Source organism: Nyctibius grandis (assembly GCF_013368605.1).
Source record: "Nyctibius grandis isolate bNycGra1 chromosome W unlocalized genomic scaffold, bNycGra1.pri SUPER_W_unloc_1, whole genome shotgun sequence".
In the NCBI taxonomy this organism is placed as follows: domain Eukaryota; kingdom Metazoa; phylum Chordata; class Aves; order Nyctibiiformes; family Nyctibiidae; genus Nyctibius; species Nyctibius grandis.
In genome coordinates, this window is record NW_027167472.1 from 6,669,090 (window position 1) to 6,688,354 (window position 19,265).

Sequence of the window (19,265 nt, forward strand, 5' to 3'; positions counted from 1 at the left end):
CCATGAGCTACCAATGCACCCTCATAGCAAAGAAGGCCAACAGCATCCTGGGCTGCATTAGGAAGAACAGTGCCAGCAGGTCGAAGGAGGAGATCCTTCCCCTCTACTCAGCACTGGTGAGGCCGCATCTCGAGTACTGTGTCCAGTTCTGGGCTCCCCAGTACAAGAAAGATATGGACTTACTGGAGCAATTCCAGAAAAGGGCTATAAAGATCATAGAATAGAATCATAAAATCATAGAATAGTTTGGGTTGGAAGGGACCTTTAAAGGTCATCTAGTCCAACATCCCTCTGCAATGATCAGGGACATCTCCAACTAGATCAGGTTGCTCAGAGCCCCGTCCAACCTGACCTTGAATGTTTCCAGGGATGGGGCATCTACAGCCTCTCTGGGCAACCTGTTCCAGTGTTTCACCACCCTTGTTGTAAAAAAATTTTTCCTTGTATCTAGTCTGAATCTACCCTCTTTTAGTTTAAAACCATTATGCCTTGTCCTATTGCAACAGGCCCTACTAATAAGTCTGTCCCCATATTTCTTACAAGCCCCCTTTAAGTACTGAAAGACCTCAGTAAGGTCTCCCCTGAACCTTCTCTTCTCCAGGCTGAACAACCCCAACTCTCTCAGCCTTTCCTCATAGGAGAGGTTTTCCATCCCCCTGATCATTTTTGTGGCCCTCCACTGGACCTGCTCCAAGAGATCCATGTCTTTCCTATACTGAGGACTCCAGAGTTGGATGCAGTACTCCAGGTGGGGTCTCACCAGAGCAGAGTAGAGGGGGAGAATTGCCCTGCTGGCCACGCTGCTTTTGATGCAGCCCAGGATACTGTTGGCCTTCTGGGCTGCAAGCACACATTGCCAGCTCATGTCCAGCTTTTCATCCACCAGCATTCCCAAGTCCTTCTCCGCAGGGCTGCTCTCAGTCCCTTCATCCCCCAGCCTGTATTGATACTGGGGGTTGCCCCAACTCATGTGCAAGACCTTGCACTTGGCATCCCTTCCCTCAGGCATGTCAGCCGCACCACTCAGCTTGGAGTCATCTGCAAACTTGCTGAGGGTGCACTCGATCCCCCTGTCTGTCATTGATGAAGATATTAAACAGTACTGGTCCCAATACAGACCCCTGAGGGACACCACTCATCACTGATCTCCATCTGGACATTGAGCCGTTGACCACTACTCTCTGGATGAGACCATCCAACCAATTCCTTACCCATTTAACAGTCCATCCATCAAATCCATGTCTCTCCAATTTAGAGAGAAGGATGTTGTGGGGGACCATGTCAAAGGCCTTACAGAAGTCCAGATTGATGACATCCATAGCTCTTCCCTTATTCACTGATGTAGTCACTCTATCATAGAAGGCCACTAGGTTGGTCAGGCAAGATGATCGAGGGACTGGAGCACCTTTCATAGGAGGAGAGGCTGAGAGTGCTTGGACTCTGCAGCCTGGAGAAGGCTCAGGGGGATCTATCAATGTAGCTGGAAAGCTCAGGGGGATCTTTAGTGGCTGGAAAGCTGCCTGGTGGAAAAGGAACTGGGGGTGTTGATCGATGGCCGGCTGAATATGAGCCAGCAGTGTGCCCAGGTGGCCAAGGCCAACAGCATCCTGGCTTGTATCAGAAATAGTGTGGCCAGCAGGGCAAGGGAAGTGATCGTCCCTCTGTACTTGGCACTGGTGAGGCAGCACCTCGAATTCTGTGTTCAGTTTTGGGCCCCTTATAACAAGAAAGACATTGAGGTGCTGGAGCGAGTCCAAAGAAGGGCAATGAAGCTGGTGAAGGGTCTGGAGCACAAGTGTGATGAGGAGCGGCTGAGGGACCTGGGCTTGTTTAGTCTAGAGAAAGGAGGCTGAGGGGGGGCCTTATTGCTGTCTACAAGTACCTGAAAGGAAGTTGTAACGAGGAGGGTGTTAGTCTCTTCTCCCAGGTAACAAGCGATAGGATGAGAGGAAACGGTCTCAAGTTGCGCCAGGGGAGGTTTAGATTTGAGATCAGGAAAAATTCCTTCACGGAAAGGGTTATCAAGCTATGGAACAGGTTGCCAGGGGAAGTGGTGGAGTCACCATCCCTGGAGGGATTTAAAAGACGAGTAGATGTGGTGCTTAGGGACATGGCTTAGTGGTGGGCTTGGCAGTGCTGGGTTAATGGTTGGATTCGATGATCTTAAAGGTCCTTTCCAACCAAAATGATTCTGTGATTCTGTGTTTAAATACTTAATGGGAGGGAGTAATGAAGAATGGGGGCTCAGACTCTTCTCAGTAGTGTTCAGTGACAGGACAAGAGATAATGGACATAAATTAAAACACATGAAATTCCATCTGAACCCCCCAAAAATACTTTTTTACTGTGAGGGTGGTCAAACACTGGATCATGTTGCCCAGAGAGGTTATGGAGTCTCCATCCTTGGAGATATTCAAAAGTCGTTTGGACGTGGTCCTGGGCAACTTGCTCTAGTTAGCCCTGCTTGAGCAGAGTGGTTGGACTAGCTGATTTCAAGAGGTCCTTTCCAATCTGAAAGATTATGTGATTCTGTGAAATAGAATTTATTTTTAAGATTAGAAAAACTGATAGCATTTTATTTTAATGTACTTAAGGTCTGTAAAATCAACAAGCTCTTAAAATGAAAACAGGATAAAATGCAGAAACCTCTATTAAAAAATAAACTATTAAATTGAAGAGGAGATAGCAGGTTGTATGAGGAAACCTAGAATGCTGGAGAAAATCTCAGATAGAAAAAATGGAATACTATATTAAATAATTTTTCTTTGTTAGTACCTAGGAAGACTCAAAATATATTAGTCTTGAATTTTGGGTAGGAGTACTGTTACAGAATGGGTACTTGTCTGCAGCTTTAAAAAAGAATTATATTTTCCTTTTCAAATTACACATTACTCGGTATGCATGTAGTTATTGTGAAATATTAATATTTTGATCTGTTAGCAAGTTATCAGGATTTATATATTATATGGTTATGCTAATAATGGATTTCTTTTATGTTTATTCTGCTATAGTGGATAGGAGATAAGTAACTTTAACTGTGAACTTCTCTGTAGAAATGAGTAGGTTCAGTCATTTAGTCCTTATAAACAGACTACCCACAGAAGAGTGTGTATGCACGTGTAGACGTGAACTTGTGTTCAGACACAAACTTGCTCTGTGATCTGCCTTCCAGCTGTGCATCTAGAACACTGAGTGTATGAGAGTGCCTGTGGCACTGTGCTACTGCTGTAGTGTGGTGTGGGGAAAAGGCAGAGGAAGTACAAGGAAAGAATTATCTTAATGTGCAGAGAAGCAACACTAGAACATGTTTTCTTTCTGCCTGCAGAGTAGCGCTGAAATCCTCATCACAGGATAACATGTAAATATGCACCAGACACCTCTTTCTCATGTGATCTGATGTTTATACATTAGGAGAGTGAAAAATGGAGATGTGATGTAGAGATTAGATATGTTTCCATTCCTGTGCTTTGGGGGGTTTTAATTGGGGGTGTGTGTGGTTTTTTTTAAAAGTATTTTGTGTTCTGTCATTTTGCTGCCTTGGCCAAATTTAGAGTTTGCAAATAAATATTTACTTGTAAATAAAAAAGCTCTTAAAGATTATATAAATGTTAGCTTTGTGATCTTGATTTTGAACGTGAAAAATAGAACCAAGTAAGTTTTTTCTGGCTTGTGTATTATTGTCAGTCTCTTGCATTTGTAAATGAATTAAGAATTCCATGAAGAGTGAAATAGAATCCAGTTTGTAGTCCAATAGCTATGTAAGTGCTATCATTTTATTGAAAATGTGACAACTTTAAGTTGTCACAATAAGACAAGCAATAGAATTATGAATATTAATATGTCATGTAAGAAAATTCTGTTTGCATATGGTAACTATTCTGACAACACCAGGTGTTAAAGGCATAAAATAGTACCCACCAAACAGACTTGCAGACAGAATGCTAGGAAGCATGAGTAAAATAAAATTTCCAAGTTGCTATGCATACCTATGCTTTCCATCCGAATTAAAAGAGGGGAAGAGGGGCAGAGGAGGGTTTTCATTATTTGGCAGTTTATTCTGCAAATGGAAAATTAAACCTTATTCTTCTCCATCTATACAAATGCCTGTTAATTCAGAAACAGGTAGTAAAAGCCAACTAAGTACTGGAGGTAAATTGCCAAATTTTACTACATACTGTTGATAACTGCTGACAGATTTTTCCCAGTATCTTTTTCAATCCTATATTTATTTAGGCTTCAGGCTCGAATTGCTCACAGAATCCAAGAACTGGAGAACTTGCCTGGCTCTTTGCCTCCTGATCTGCGAACCAAAGCTACAGTGGAGTTGAAGGCGCTTAGGTTACTGAATTTCCAGCGCCAGGTAATGCCTTTTGCTGCAGGGAAGTTCTTGTAGCGCTCACAGTCAAATGTGATGTTGTGGAATGTGTCAAAAGATTTTTACAGCAGCACTGACCTTAAACCGCAGATTTTGTACAGGAGCACACTTTACTGATAAGAACAATTTCACAGAAATGTTTAACTTAGTATTTATTTTATTACTGAATATGTACATATGTTCTCTCACCCTCTTGCTCCATACTCCAGTATAAGTTGTAATCCTAGAATTGTGGTAGTTTTTCATGAAAACAATGGCAATAGCACAGAGACACAAGAGAAGGACAGGCTGCAAGCCCATTTTCAACACAAATCACAATAGTTGTAATTTTCATGGCACTCTTTATACTTGTCATGGGTCTTTTATTGGTGAGAGTTGAATGCTTTTATTGTTGTGTGTAGTATTTCTCTGTAATCGGTTTTCAGCATTCCCACTGTGACACACAGACTGTGAAAATTAAGCCTAACAAAAGCACGTCTAAGATATAAGTTAGATCTTGAATATATGTAACAGCATCTGAATTTCAGAAAGGGAGTCAGTCACAATGCCAGACCATTCTGGGCCTCTTGTCATTGGCTTGCTTGGTTGGCATGGAAGCAGCAGAGATGTGATTTGTCAGGCCAAGCAAAAATAGTTCCTGGAAGAAGTCTTTGGCAGTATTTGTACCATGTTATCTACATCTTCCTTCCCACTGCCCTTGCAGTTCCTTTATAGTGAGGCTTTGTCAGAGGTTAGTTGAAAAGTGGCAGGCTTTCCCTGCTTGCATTGCTGGGACTGTGGCTGTATTATTCCAAGCCTTCCCAATTTCCTACTCCCTATTCTGTTTCCCATGCAACTGACAATGAGAAGAGTTGTCACCTATGTTCAGCACCAATTCTAGAAAAGCATGTAATATCTATTCTTTCATGCTTTACTTGGGTGGTGTAACATCATGACTGGTGCCTTTCATACAAGCAGGACAGTCATTTTCAGTAGGTAGGAAGGAAAAAAGTGATATGCCTACGTTGTTTAACTCTTTCTGTCATCCTACAGAGACTGAAGATTTATTTAGGGAGACAGACCTTTAGCTACAACTGAGGAGTTGCAGAACTGTAATGGAAAGGGGAAAGGAAGCTGGGAGATCTCCTGCACCACTAAAATTTTACTTTACTGTATTACTAATTAAAGTTGTTCTTGTGAGAGTGAAAAATGGTTTTCTTTTGAACTGTTTCTTTTTTTCTCACTGGTAGCTAAGACAAGAGGTAGTAGCCTGCATGCGTCGTGACACAACACTAGAGACAGCACTAAACTCCAAAGCCTACAAGAGAAGCAAGCGCCAGACTCTAAGGGAGGCCCGTATGACAGAAAAGCTTGAGAAACAGCAGAAGATAGAACAAGAAAGGAAACGTAGACAGAAACACCAGGTATTTTAACTCCTATTAACTGTTCTCCCAGACATGGAAATGCCATTCAGTTGATTGTTGCATCTTGTTATGATCTGCCAGTCATCATCATTTTATATTTTATTCACCTCTGGAGACTGAGGCACAAGAAAACAAGTTTACACAATAAGCAAGCATAAAACACTAAAATTACAACTCTTTTATTCCTGATCTCGAATATGTCGCGCCATCGAATATGTCGCGCCATCGAATCTCTGAATTGTTTTCTTTCTCTAGGAATATCTGAACAGCATATTGCAGCATGCTAAAGATTTTAAAGAATACCACCGGTCAGTGTCTGGGAAAATACAGAAAATTTCTAAAGCTGTGGCAACTTGGCATGCCAACACTGAACGTGAGCAGAAAAAGGAAACTGAGAGAATTGAGAAAGAAAGAATGAGAAGATTAATGGTAAGGAATGGGGGAAGGGGTATGACAAGTTTGGCTAAAGTTACATACAGTCTGATGTACACCCTCAGGTGCTTATGTATGCTCTTTTCAGAATAAAATCTCTTTAATTCAAGAAGTTTAAAAAGTATAAACCTAAAGCTACTGCAGAAGAGTCCCTTGTATTTCTAATGATGGTAGTGAATTTGATAGCGTTCACTTTGAGCTATAGCTACTTTTTTCTTAAGATTTCTGATAATATATAATTGTCTTTTCTACAAGCTTAAAAACTTGTAATTCATGCATATCAGTCACTTTTGTATAACATCACTTAATCTCTTTGTCATATGTCAACATTTTTACAACATTGCAGAGATATTCAAGTTATTTACTATACAAGTACTGTGTATTCTTTCTAGCTATTACAGTTTTGAAGACTACTTATGATTAACTTTTTATTGTATTACTCAGAAACTTTATATTTGCACACATACATATCCAATAGCAGTAAATATATGCTGTTTTTTCCTGGGAACTAATGGCAGTCAGCTATAGTTCCTCTTGCTGCTGTTATATCTTATTCACTCCCCTCTTTGCACCTGAACAATACCAGTTGCACCTTTTTTAAAAACAGGATATAATGGTTTTGTATATAACCATGCCTCTTCAGAATGCTGTGGAATTGATCAGTGGACTACTTACATTTCAAGAGTTAAAATATCTTAGAACTTAAAATGTAGACAGAGTAGTTTTTACGTACAATTGTGTTAGCAACGAGAGATTAATTTTCTTCTGAAAAACTTCTACCAGACACTGGGTAACTCTAATACTTTCTTTTGAATTGCTGAATCTACAAGACAGTAGGTGACTGGGAAAATAGAGTCTCAGTCAGCAATTGAATGACACAATGTAACAACAACATAGAAGTTAAAAGAAATTGGCATGTTTTCATTGAAACACAGTGCTAATGAAAACCCAAATATTTAAGGTGATGTGAAATAAAACTTTAATCCTTGTCCAAAATCAGTGTCCACCAAGCATAAGGACTGAACAGTTTGGTTTTAAAACACCAATAAGGATTAAAAGTGCATATGAAATGTAACTGAAGGGCTTGCAGAAGAGAACAAATATTTAGGCCCTATGGCTTTTCTCAAGGTTACATACCAATCTACATAATAGAGCTTCTGTATACTATCAATAATTAGATATAATTGCCAACAGTTTATCTGTTCAAGCTGTTACAATGTTAATTATTGGATAAAAATATGACAACTTTACAAAAGTCTCGTTGTTTTAAAAATATTTTTTAGATTCTGAGATGAATGAGCTTATGTCACTCTGAAATATATATGATATATGGTAAAGAAGTCCACAGCTAATAAATACAAATGGATTTGTATGTCCAGAAATGTCACAAAACATGAACATCCAGTGCTTCCTCCTAAAACCTCCTACCCAAAGCCTGTGACTCAGATCTGCTGACAGAGACACAGCACTCAGTAGGCATCTTCAACTGGGTTTTGCAGTCAGAAGCACTTACCCTGTTCCCTTCTAAAAGCTTAATTAAATTTTCATGGAAAAGCAAAACAAAATGACACTAATTATGCATGTTATGTTAGTGGAGTTATTTCCCCTGTTTAAATTTAGTCCAACTATGATATGTTCTTACATTTTTTACAGATCTTTAATTCAGTGTAGCCAGAAGTTAATCTTCTATATACTAGAAATTTCTAAAGACTTCATCTCCTCTCAGACACTTCGGCTAGCCTAGGAAAATAGGCTATGTTTAAAAGTATGATAGCATATTTTTTAACTAAAGCATCTTAGATAATAGTGCTAAATTCCTCACACAGATTGTCCTTAGATAACCAGGATGAGCAATGGTGATTGTGTCCCAGTGAAGTTCCTTAACATTTATATATCGCATGCAAGAACATTCATGATATGCTTCAAAAGATCTCACCAAGAAAAAGTATGTATAGAGGAAATACATTGGCTAGGTTATAATGATACTATATTTAATTATAATAGTAATAGAAGCTTACTGTTTGAGCATTGTAGTTCTGTTGTCTTGAATGCTGAAAATAGATTTCACCTTGCAGGTTCTTGCCAGGTTACTGCAGTTCTGGTATGTCTCCAGAAAGGCAGGAGTTTGTTCATATCTCACAACTATACTATTTTTATTGAAAGTAATGGTCTTCAAAATATTTCTTATTTTTGTTTGGTTTTATAAGGCCCTGTATACTACTTCAATTATTAATTTATTCACTGAGTTATCTTGGCCAAGATCTGCAGGGGGCTCTGTGATGCTTGTCTTATATTTCCTGATATGCAGAAAGATCTCATATCTTTCTGGCATACACAAATAGTATTTCCTGCTATGTCCTAACAACATACTTATGCAGTGCTGTAGGGATATGGGAGTTGCTGAACTGAGTCAGAGATGTGGCTGATCTGGTCTGATATCCTGTTTCTAACAGTGGCCAGCATCAGATTCTCCACAGGAAGATGAAGCAATACCAGAGTAGATAGATGATGCATAATCTGCCCTAAGGAAAATTTCTTGGTAACACCTGACAGATAAAGATTATTACTTATACTGGGTAAAGGACCAAATAAGAGTTAGACATCTGGGTCCCATTATCATTCTATGAGAGTGGGGGATAACTGTACTTCATGCTTTTGAAAAATCTTCTCTGTAGGAGTCTTATCAATTCCCTCAGTTTCCCAGCATCGTAACCTGTCTGATGTGCTGTTGTATAATTTTTTTCCATTCTCAGTCCTGTTCTAGAATGCCCCCCCCACCCGCGCAAGAGTAGGAGATATTTAAGGTAACACATCATCACTGAGACTGCAATTGTAGGTTCTTCTTCGGAACATTTCTCTCATGGATGTTTGTCCTGTATTGCTAGGCTGAAGATGAAGAAGGCTACCGTAAGTTGATTGACCAAAAGAAAGATAGACGTCTAGCCTACTTATTGCAGCAGACAGATGAGTATGTGGCTAATCTGACCAATCTGGTATGGGAGCACAAACAGGCACAAGCAGCCAAAGAGAAGAAAAAGAGGAGGAGAAGAAAGAAGGCAAGTAGCTAAACCCAACATTTTTATCCCACTTCCTCCTCAAACCCCATTTTAACATTGGTAAATGCAGTGATCTCCAGTTGTCTTAGAGATCGGAATGTCTAATCTGCATTGCTAAATTCTTAACATTGAGTGAATTCATATTTCTCTGAAGTCTGTTTTAGGAGATGCTGTATTTTTGCCACACTAACATTATTCTAAAGATGGAAAGAAGAAGATGGGATTAGAAATCTGTGGGTTGTAAACATCTGAATTACTGTTAAACTTCCTATAGGCAAAAATGGACCAACCATGTAAATTAGGAATAAGTTATGAGAATCCAAACTAGAGTATATCAGAAAAGGCTAGTATATTCAATTGTAACATATAGAACTGCTTATTTAGACCTCTAGATTCTAAACTCAGTTCCACATTTGGTTTGTAGGGCCATTAGAAATATCCAGAGAAAGAGAATTTTAATAGGTTTATTTTGTATAAATGGGTATTCTACAAGTAGTATTGTTCATTGTCTACATTGTAATCATTTAATTTAAGCCTTTTGAAAATCCACTTTGTATGTTATTAAATATTTCTATCCCTGTAAGAGAGACTAGTTGGTAACTGAGCAAATTTATGAAAAAAATATAAGTGATAATTCAGTAATAATTTGTCATTTTTGTGACCCCTAAATTCCTTTCCTGTCCCAGAGGATGAGTAAGATGGCCTTAATAGCCCATTTCCATCTCTAGTTTTTATGATGTGAATGATCTTACTATCAGCTATAAGAAAAAAGAGTCTCAGAAGTTACATGTGCTTGTATATAAACAGACTGCTGTAGCTAATATTCCTGACAATTTAACTTTGTATAGTTTGGTTTTAAAACACCAATAAGGATTAAAAGTGCATATGAAATGTAACTGAAGGGCTTGCAGAAGAGAACAAATATTTAGGCCCTATGGCTTTTCTCAAGGTTACATACCAATCTACATAATAGAGCTTCTGTATACTATCAATAATTAGATATAATTGCCAACAGTTTATCTGTTCAAGCTGTTACAATGTTAATTATTGGATAAAAATATGACAACTTTACAAAAGTCTCGTTGTTTTAAAAATATTTTTTAGATTCTGAGATGAATGAGCTTATGTCACTCTGAAATATATATGATATATGGTAAAGAAGTCCACAGCTAATAAATACAAATGGATTTGTATGTCCAGAAATGTCACAAAACATGAACATCCAGTGCTTCCTCCTAAAACCTCCTACCCAAAGCCTGTGACTCAGATCTGCTGACAGAGACACAGCACTCAGTAGGCATCTTCAACTGGGTTTTGCAGTCAGAAGCACTTACCCTGTTCCCTTCTAAAAGCTTAATTAAATTTTCATGGAAAAATTAATAAAAAGAGTCTCAGAAGTTACATGTGCTTGTATATAAACAGACTGCTGTAGCTAATATTCCTGACAATTTAACTTTGTATAGTTTGGACACCAAAAACATATACCATTTAAAATGTTAATATACGCATTGCTTAAAAGCAATGCTATATATGTGGTAATAAATGCCAATATATAATAAATGGACAATTTTGAAATGACTGACATAAGAAATATTCCTTATTCCCCTCTATCCATCTCCAAGACAGCTGTACATTTTGTTAAGAATACATATTTAACAGAGAAAATGGCCTGTGCCTCCAAAGTAAAGATGTAGCTTCTCTTGGACCAGAAATCCAGTAGGCTAGCCATGTACCAGGCACAGATTTACCAAGGCAACGAAGAAGGTTGTAGATTTCCTATTAATACTCCTAAGTGATGTGAGTGCAGTAGTACCTATATATATATCCGCCCCACATCCATCAGTATCTTTATTTGCACTCATCCCAAGCTATGAAAATGCAAAGTGAAAAACTGTTCATGCTCTAGAATGCTTTCATCATATAAAATGGTTTTTATGCTCATAGCTTGACTATAATAGATTTGCCTCTATTTGTTGTAGAAGGCAGAAGAAAATGCAGAAGGAATGGGATCTGGTCTTGGTCCTGATGGAGAGGTATGAATTTTACAAGCCTTTTTAGTTTGTGGAGGTGGTTGGTTTGTTTAATTTTCCCAGAGCTTGTTATAAATTACAGTGGTGGTAAAAGATTAAATTGTACACCAGACATTTGACCTCTCTGTTCAGTTAGTACCCTGTAGGGCTTTTGCATGTGACTAAGAGCCACGTATACACTCAGAGAGAGTGCAAAAATGAAACTGATTTAGGGAAATTAGTTCAAAAGTTACCTACACATTTGGAATCTCTAAGGTCGAGGGTAGCAAGTGTGCATGCTAAGGTCCCCACAAGACACACACAGAGATGACTATATTCATCAATTCAGTCTTATTTGAAAGAAAAGAAAATACAGTAACATGAATGTACAAGCATACATATTTTAGAATAGAATAGTTCAGTTGAAAGAGACCTACAACAATCATCTAGTCCAACTCCCTGACCACTGCAGGGCTGACCAAAAATTAAAGCATATTATTAAGGGCATTGTCCAAATACCTCTTGAACACTGACAGGCTTGGGGCATCGACCACCTCTCTAGGAAGCTGGTTCCAGCGTTTGACCACCCTCTCAGTAAAGAAATGCTTCCTAATATCTAGTCTGAACCTCTCCTCTCTCCTGATGCAACTTTGAATCATTCCCACGCATCCTGCCACTGGATACCAGGGAGAAGAGATCACCACCTCCCTCTCCACTTCCCCTCCTCAGGAAGCTGTAGAGAGCAATGAGGTCGCTCATCAGCCTCCTTCTCTCCAAACTAGACAAGCCCAGAATCCTCAGCCCCTCCTCACAGGACATGCCTTCCAGCCCTTTCACCAGCTTTGTTGCCCTCCTCAGGACGCATTCAAGGACCTTAACATCCTTCTTAAATTGTGGGGCCCAGAACGGCACACAGTACTCAAGGTGAGGCCGCACCAACACTAAATACAGTGGGATAATTACCTATTTTGACCGGCTGGTTATGCTGTGTTTAATGCACCCCAGAATGCAGTTTGCCCTCTCTGCTGCCAGGGCACACTGCTGACTCCTATTGAGCCTCCTGTCAACCAGCACCCCCAGATCCCTTTCTGCAGGGCTGCTCTCCAGCCACTCCTCTCCCAATCTATACTTGTGACCGGCATTACTCCAACTGAGGTTCAGAATCCGGCATTTGTTCTCGTTAAATTTCATGCCATTGGTTGCCCAATGCTCCAGTCTATCTAGATCCCCCTGCAAGGCCTCTTGACCCTTGAGAGAGTCAACAGCACCTCCCAGTTCAGTATCATCAGCAAACTTGCTAAGGGTGCATTCAACTCCTGCATCCAGATCATTGATAAAAATATCAAACAGAACTGGCCTTGAACCCTAAGGAACACCACTGGTGACTGGTCACCTGCCACATGTAGCCCCTTTGAGCCCTGCCCTTCAGCCAGTTCTTCACCTAGCACACCATGTACCTGCTCATCTCACAGTTGGACAAACTTGTCCAGAAGGATGCTGTGAGGGACAGTAGGAAAAGCCTTACTAAAATCCAGAAAAACTGCATCCACCGCCTTCCCTTCATCCACTAGGTGGGTGACCTTATCGTAGAAGGATATCAAATTAGCTAAACAGGACTTTCCCTTTGTGAACCCATGTTGGCTGTGCCTGATGATTGCATTGCCCTTCAAATGCCTTTCAGTAGCACCCATTATGATCTTCTCCATAATTTTTCCAGGTACTGAGGTTAGACTAACAGGTCTGTAGTTTCCTGGGTCTTCCCTCACGCCCTTCTTTTAAATTGGAGTAACGTTGGCTAGCTTCCAGTCAGCGGGGACCTCCCCAGACTCCCAAGACCTTTGGTAGATGATTGGGAGGGGTCCTGCTCTCATGTTCACTAGCTCCTTCAATACTCTATTTTGTTCCTTAAAATTAATTTCTACTATGAATAAAGAATCATATCTTCAGTTTGTCCTTTGTTAATTTAGCAACTCCCCCTTTCATCAAATAGAGGCTATATCCCCAGAATTTCCTCTGACAACTTCCCCCCTGAATCTGGAAGATTAACCAATTACAATTTGAAGCAACTTACAGCAAGGATGACTGACTAAAGACAGAAGTCTAAGAGCATCAGGAAAAGAGAAAGAAAGACTCTGAGAGAATGTGTGTGAGAGACAGAGTTTCACTTTCTTATATGAGTAAAGTGAAGAGAATTATACCCGTCCTTAACTTTTATGGAGTGGGGAGTTAAGGTCTCTGGTTTTGGGTTTGGAACTGCTTGCTTTCTTTCCTTTCATCTTTTCTTCTATTTCTCTCTCTCTCTGTTGCTATGTGCAGACCCCCATATTTATATGAAAAACTTATATTGATTCTTATGGAGTCTTGTTAGATTTACATGTGTGTCTACATTTAGCCTGAACCCAGGACTAAATAATAAACAGTTTTTCTCTCACCCCATGTCCCTTCCCCAAATGAGGAAGGGAATTGGGAAAAGGAGGGAGACTGGTGGGTTGAAGTTAAACAGATTTAATGAAATGAAGAAACCAATATAAATGACAACACAAAAGAGACAAAATTATACTTATCTATAGAGCACCAGCAAGTTGCTCCAGGAATCACAACCACCACAAATGAAGAAGAGAACAAAAGAGAGCAAAGAAGAGGCCAACTTCTTCCTACCAAGCCCTCCCTTTTATAGTGAACTTGATATCAATGATATAGAATACACCTGTGGGCCAGGCTGGGTCAGCTGCCCTGGATTTAAGTGCTAAGGGCCTTGATCACCATGGCTGGCCACAAAGTGAAACCAAAATCCAGTGAATCCAGGACAATGTGTTAACAAAAAGGAGCTCTTAAAAGCTCTGTTTGGGGCAGTATAGTCAGAGAATAGAAGATGGCTGTTAATCCTGGTCTGAGTCATGGGAGTGGTATATGGCTTCTCCTCCCGGGAAGAAAAGAGAGGTTCCAGAGAGGCACTACCTTGGAAATCCCACCCAGAGCAGCATCAAGAGCTACCAGCTCTTCCTAGCTCTCTCTATGTACTGGGAGTTGTCCAAATAAGGAGACTGTACTGTCATGTGTGGAAGGAGAATTGCATGATCATACATTCTCATCCCATGCCCATCATAGGTATTGCTGTCCCTGAGCTGGCACAGGAGAGGGTCCAATTGATTCAGAAGCCTTTGATATTGACTACCAGTCAAGCTCATTTACTCCTCTTCATTGCTCACAGCTCCTGCCTGACTCGCCCTTAGGCATGGCTGGGCAAACCTTACTGTTTAATCCTTGCAGCTTCAGATATGACCTTCTGCTTCAGCCAGCATGGCTGTGGGTCAGTGGATTGCCTGGGCACAAGCTGGGAGCATTGTGTTACAGTACATAGGAGTGAAGGAATTTGGAGAAGTCGTATACCATTGCCATAGCTTTTTTTTTTATAATCAGGAGAAAACCAATCTGGATTAACATTGGTGCTAACTTGTTTCTCTTCAAAGAGTTGAAGTCTCCAACAAAGGTAGAATCATAGAATCGTTTTGGTTGGAAAGGACCTTTGAGATCACCAAGTCCAACCGTTAACCCAGCACTGCCAAGTCCACCACTAAACCATGTCCCTAAGCACTAAATCTACATGTCTTTTAAATCCCTCCAGGGATAGTGATTGAACCACTTCCCTGGGCAGCCTGTTCCAGTGCTTGACAACCCTTTCCGTGAAGAAATTTTTCCTGATCTCCAATCTAAACCTCCCCTGGTGCAACTTGAGACCATTTCCTCTTGTCCTATCACTTGTTAATTGGGAGAAGAGACCGACACATTGGTACATTGAATCTATCACTGAGTATGCTGAAAAATCCTTTTCAGCTTTGGCAGACACTTAAAAATAAATGTTTTTCTTGTGATAAAAATCCGTATATAGTACATTATTTATTTTTCAAAATACACTTGTAAGCACAACAGATTATATCATCTCATTACTAGAAAATACACTGTTGACATTGCACATCAATTCCCTTTCTGGCATAGGGTAAAATATATTGTCACAAAGGCTTCTCAAGATACCTGAAAGTACTTTGTCCCTCAGAAGGAACTGAAAATGAAAAGTTTTCCCATGTTGTTCTTTGAACAGTTAGCTCTCTTTTTTTTTTTTCAGTAGAATTGGAGGACATATGCTGCCTCATTAAGAGCTATACTGTTATGCCCTTTTTTACTCATTTATGTGTAAACACAACTTGAAAATTCTGCTTATTACTTTACTTAGTCTTATCTACACATGAAAGTAATATCTTTACTGGTGTAGTTAAAAAAGTACAGCCACATTCTTTAATGTATATACAGTTGCACCAGGAAAATGTGCATATACTACAGTAACATAAACATTTGTAGAAGGGGGAGTAAGTTTTATACTCACTGTAAGTCATCTTTATACCTGTTCAAATTTTTTTCCAATTTTGTGTTTATATATTTTGGGAAAGGGTTCTTTTTTGTGCTAATTATTATTAAAAAGAAGATATTTAGCCAAAATACATTGTAAAGTAGAAAATCTGTGGTTTGAGCAGGCCAAAGAAGTATCAGAGACATAATTTTGTTCTCTTTTTCTTTTGTTAGAGCACCAGAGTAAGTGAAAGGGAGTCAGGACAGTGACTCTTTAACTAGGCCTTCTTTACTTTAAAAGTTAATTAAAATCTTATAGGTCCATTTCTTCATCCATAAAGAAAGAAAAAGGCTGAAAGCTCAATGTTTTTTCCCCTTACAGATCTCCATCAGTATTAGCAGCAAGAGTGAAAGGACTGTAAGCATAATATACTTTCTCTCTTCTTTCAGAGAGGTCAAGTTACTTCTGTTCCACACTGCTCTCATTCATTTACTTGGAATACTGTGATGCATGTGTGGATATTAAATGTAGAGATATGTTACACACAGAAATACTGTGACTTAGTGTTGACCTAGTAGCAGTATGGGAAGCCGAGGCTTCAGTAACACATTAACTTATTCAGAGTCATAACTTTGCAGTTGCTGTTAGCTCTCTTCATTAACTGTGGCAAACACAGGAAGACCAGTTATCTTATAAAATTTCATCTGGATTTTTAGCCCATAGATGAGAGCAGTCAGATGAGTGATCTTCCAGTCAAAGTGACTCACACTGAAACAGGCAAAGTTCTTCTTGGACCAGAAGCACCAAAAGCAAGTCAACTAGATGCTTGGTTAGAAATGAACCCTGGGTAAGTAGATAGCAAACCAATGGGGTATTTTTATTATTTGGGGGGTGTCAACTGTATTGTCATTTTTGACGAAACTGTCTTTTTTATCTATTCCATTTGCCTTTTAATTTATTACTTGTAAGTTGAATAGGAAATGTATTGAATCTGTTCCGTTTCTCCCTTTGTATTTCTAATTCGTATTCTTTTGCTTTCTCTGTACAGCTATGAAGTTGCTCCCAGGTCAGACAGTGAAGATGAAAGTGGCTCTGAATATGAGGAGGAGGTAGGTATGCTTTTCTTCAAATTTCATTTTTAGTAGTGCAGTAGAGCAAAACCCACATTATTGTCCTGTATATTCCTTTTTTCATAGGCTTGAAGAAAAGCAGTAGCAAGTGTCTAATTGTTTTAAATATAATAAAACCAGCAAAATACATCCTTTTTGCAGTGATGCTTATTGCATAGCATGTCTTTTATATGTGCTGTAAATGCCTACCTGATAATCTGAATGAGGGGAAAAGAGAACTTGTTTTACTCTCATATCATCAGAGTAAAAAAAATGAGATAATCATCATGTTAGAACAGGCAAGCAGGTTCCTGTTTTAAAATACACCTCTGTAAAGGACATATGGTGGCTTTGTGCTGAATGAAGTTAACATCTATCTTCTAAATGCCTCTTGTATCTGTTATGTAATACTTTTCTACAGCAAGCAATGCTTTCCTAGTCTTAACATTGAAGTATTGTCTATTGAGAGGATGAGAAAAGACAAATTTTATTGATTGTGGTGTGAATCTGACTCAGGTGTTTTGAGTCAGTAAATGGTAAAGGTTTATTAGGATCATTTGCTAGGATACACTTTAATTTTTGCAGTTGCACATCAGCATTTGGAAGCTTTCAGGGTAATTTTGTTTTTTTTTTTTCCTTGGTAATTCTTCAGTAGGGATGAAATGGGGCCAATGTAATAAGACATAGTTAGGTACATTAGTCTGCTTATATCATCTTTGATAGATGCAAAATATTTTGCTCTGTTTAATTATAAAGAATTTAAATTGTTCCACAACACCCTTTTCTTCAAATGGTTCAAGCATTGTTAGAGAGTCCCCAGTAAAATCAGAAAAAATTACCCATTTGTCATCCATTGCAACTGTAGCTAGAAGGGAAACTATAAATAAAGATTAAAAATATAATCTGTTTTAAAAAAATAATAAACCAAAAGCTTAAAACAGCATGAATGCAGGAGCTCTTGCCAGTTTTTAAGCTGTCTTACAGTATTGTGCATCTTGAATATTATACAAACATATGCATATCAGTCTGCTCTATGAGCAGGACAGGTAGAGTAAGATTTTTATAAATGAGAACAACGAAGAGGAAAATATTTTTTCTTAAAATATTGTGACTTTCTGTTAGTAAATCTATGTAAATTTTTTTTTGTTTTGTTGCAGTGTATCAAGATAGCTGCCAGTTGAACTTTTTGGTTCAGGTTCCTGTCAGTATAAAGCATTGTTCAATTAAAACTGTTAATAAATATGTGAGTGTTAGCCAAAGTTATGTCACGGTTTAAAGCTGGGCCGGCTATTAAACCTGTGGCAGATGCTCTCTGTTAACCCTCCCCCACCCCGAAGGGAAAGGGAAAGGGAAAAGGGAGAGAGACTTATGGGTTGGAAAGTTAAAACAGTTTTAATAAACTATAATAATGAAAAAGAGTATAATAACAATAATAGAAATAATCAAATATATACAAATATATATATACAAAACCAAGATTGAGCTCCCCTGAAGTCAGCCACGTCACCACCGGCACTGCAGGGCAGGCTCCAGGAAGGCCCAGGCTGGGCCTAGCGACGGTCGAGAGCTGGATTCAGGGATGCACGGATCGGGATCGGGGGCAGCAGGAAAACAGACGGAGTCCTCCTTGGACACTGGCCATAGCAGAAAGAGAGCGAGACCCTCGTGATCCCCCCGCTTTATACCGAGAATGACGTGTATGGGATGGAATACCCTCCTTGGTCAATTTTGGGTCACCTGCCCTGTCTGCTCCCCCCTGCAGCTGCGACCCCCCCTTTGGCTCTTCACTCGTAAGCAGTGAGGAATTCAGCAGTGACCTTGGTTTCTCTAAGACTAAGTACAGCAAGAGCCTTTCTGCACAACATCCCTACCGGTGCCTCAGCGATAACTACAAACTTCGAGCATTATCAGTCCTGGAAGCAGACACTGTCTGCAAAACATGCAGTTAGTTTCAGAAAGTGCAGTTATTTAGAGGAGACTTAGCTGAAAGTAAAAATCACTGAAAGGAAAATTGGCCTGGTTTAGGCCAAACCAGGACATTCCACCCCTTATTCCATACCATTCACGTCATACTCAGATCACCACTAACTTTTCATTTTAAAATATATACAGATAACATTAGTTTATGATTCATCTCTATACAAAAAAAAGTTCATCAAGTTCATTTAGTTCAGCATTGTGGGTTTCCATCTGGCTAGGAGTCTCCCAGAGTAGGAGAGATGGTATGAGCTTTGTCACAGTTCGTGCCCACGGGTTGCAGGTTAAAGATGTCAGTCTCGAGGAAGTTACTGGACGCCACTTGCAGCTAGGTCCATTCCCATCACCACTGCTTCAACCTGAAAGACACTTATGAACACTGTTAGTATTATGCAGCAATTAACATCATACAGTTCAGAATTAAGTATTCTCACCCAAGATCAGATCACCTTCAGGGACACATCGGACTCCACCATCCTGCAGCATCACCCACCAAGTACATCCAGGTCCTTGAGCAAAAGCAATCCCATGAATGGGTTTACCTTTGCCCGTAGCAGGA

At 39.5% G+C, this 19,265-nt stretch overlaps 1 protein-coding gene across 1 annotated transcript in view; it reads left to right on the forward strand.

The window, feature by feature from the left end:
• LOC137677098 (probable global transcription activator SNF2L2) overlaps window positions 1-19,265 on the forward strand; it is a 132,063-nt gene that overhangs the window by 55,432 nt on the left and 57,366 nt on the right. Inside the window, exons 6-12 of the mRNA XM_068424281.1 lie at window positions 4,234-4,360; window positions 5,605-5,778; window positions 6,034-6,207; window positions 9,096-9,266; window positions 11,246-11,299; window positions 16,337-16,467; window positions 16,669-16,729. Coding sequence (XP_068280382.1) covers window positions 4,234-4,360; window positions 5,605-5,778; window positions 6,034-6,207; window positions 9,096-9,266; window positions 11,246-11,299; window positions 16,337-16,467; window positions 16,669-16,729 — 892 coding nt within the window. The remainder of the gene's footprint in view (window positions 1-4,233; window positions 4,361-5,604; window positions 5,779-6,033; window positions 6,208-9,095; window positions 9,267-11,245; window positions 11,300-16,336; window positions 16,468-16,668; window positions 16,730-19,265) is intronic.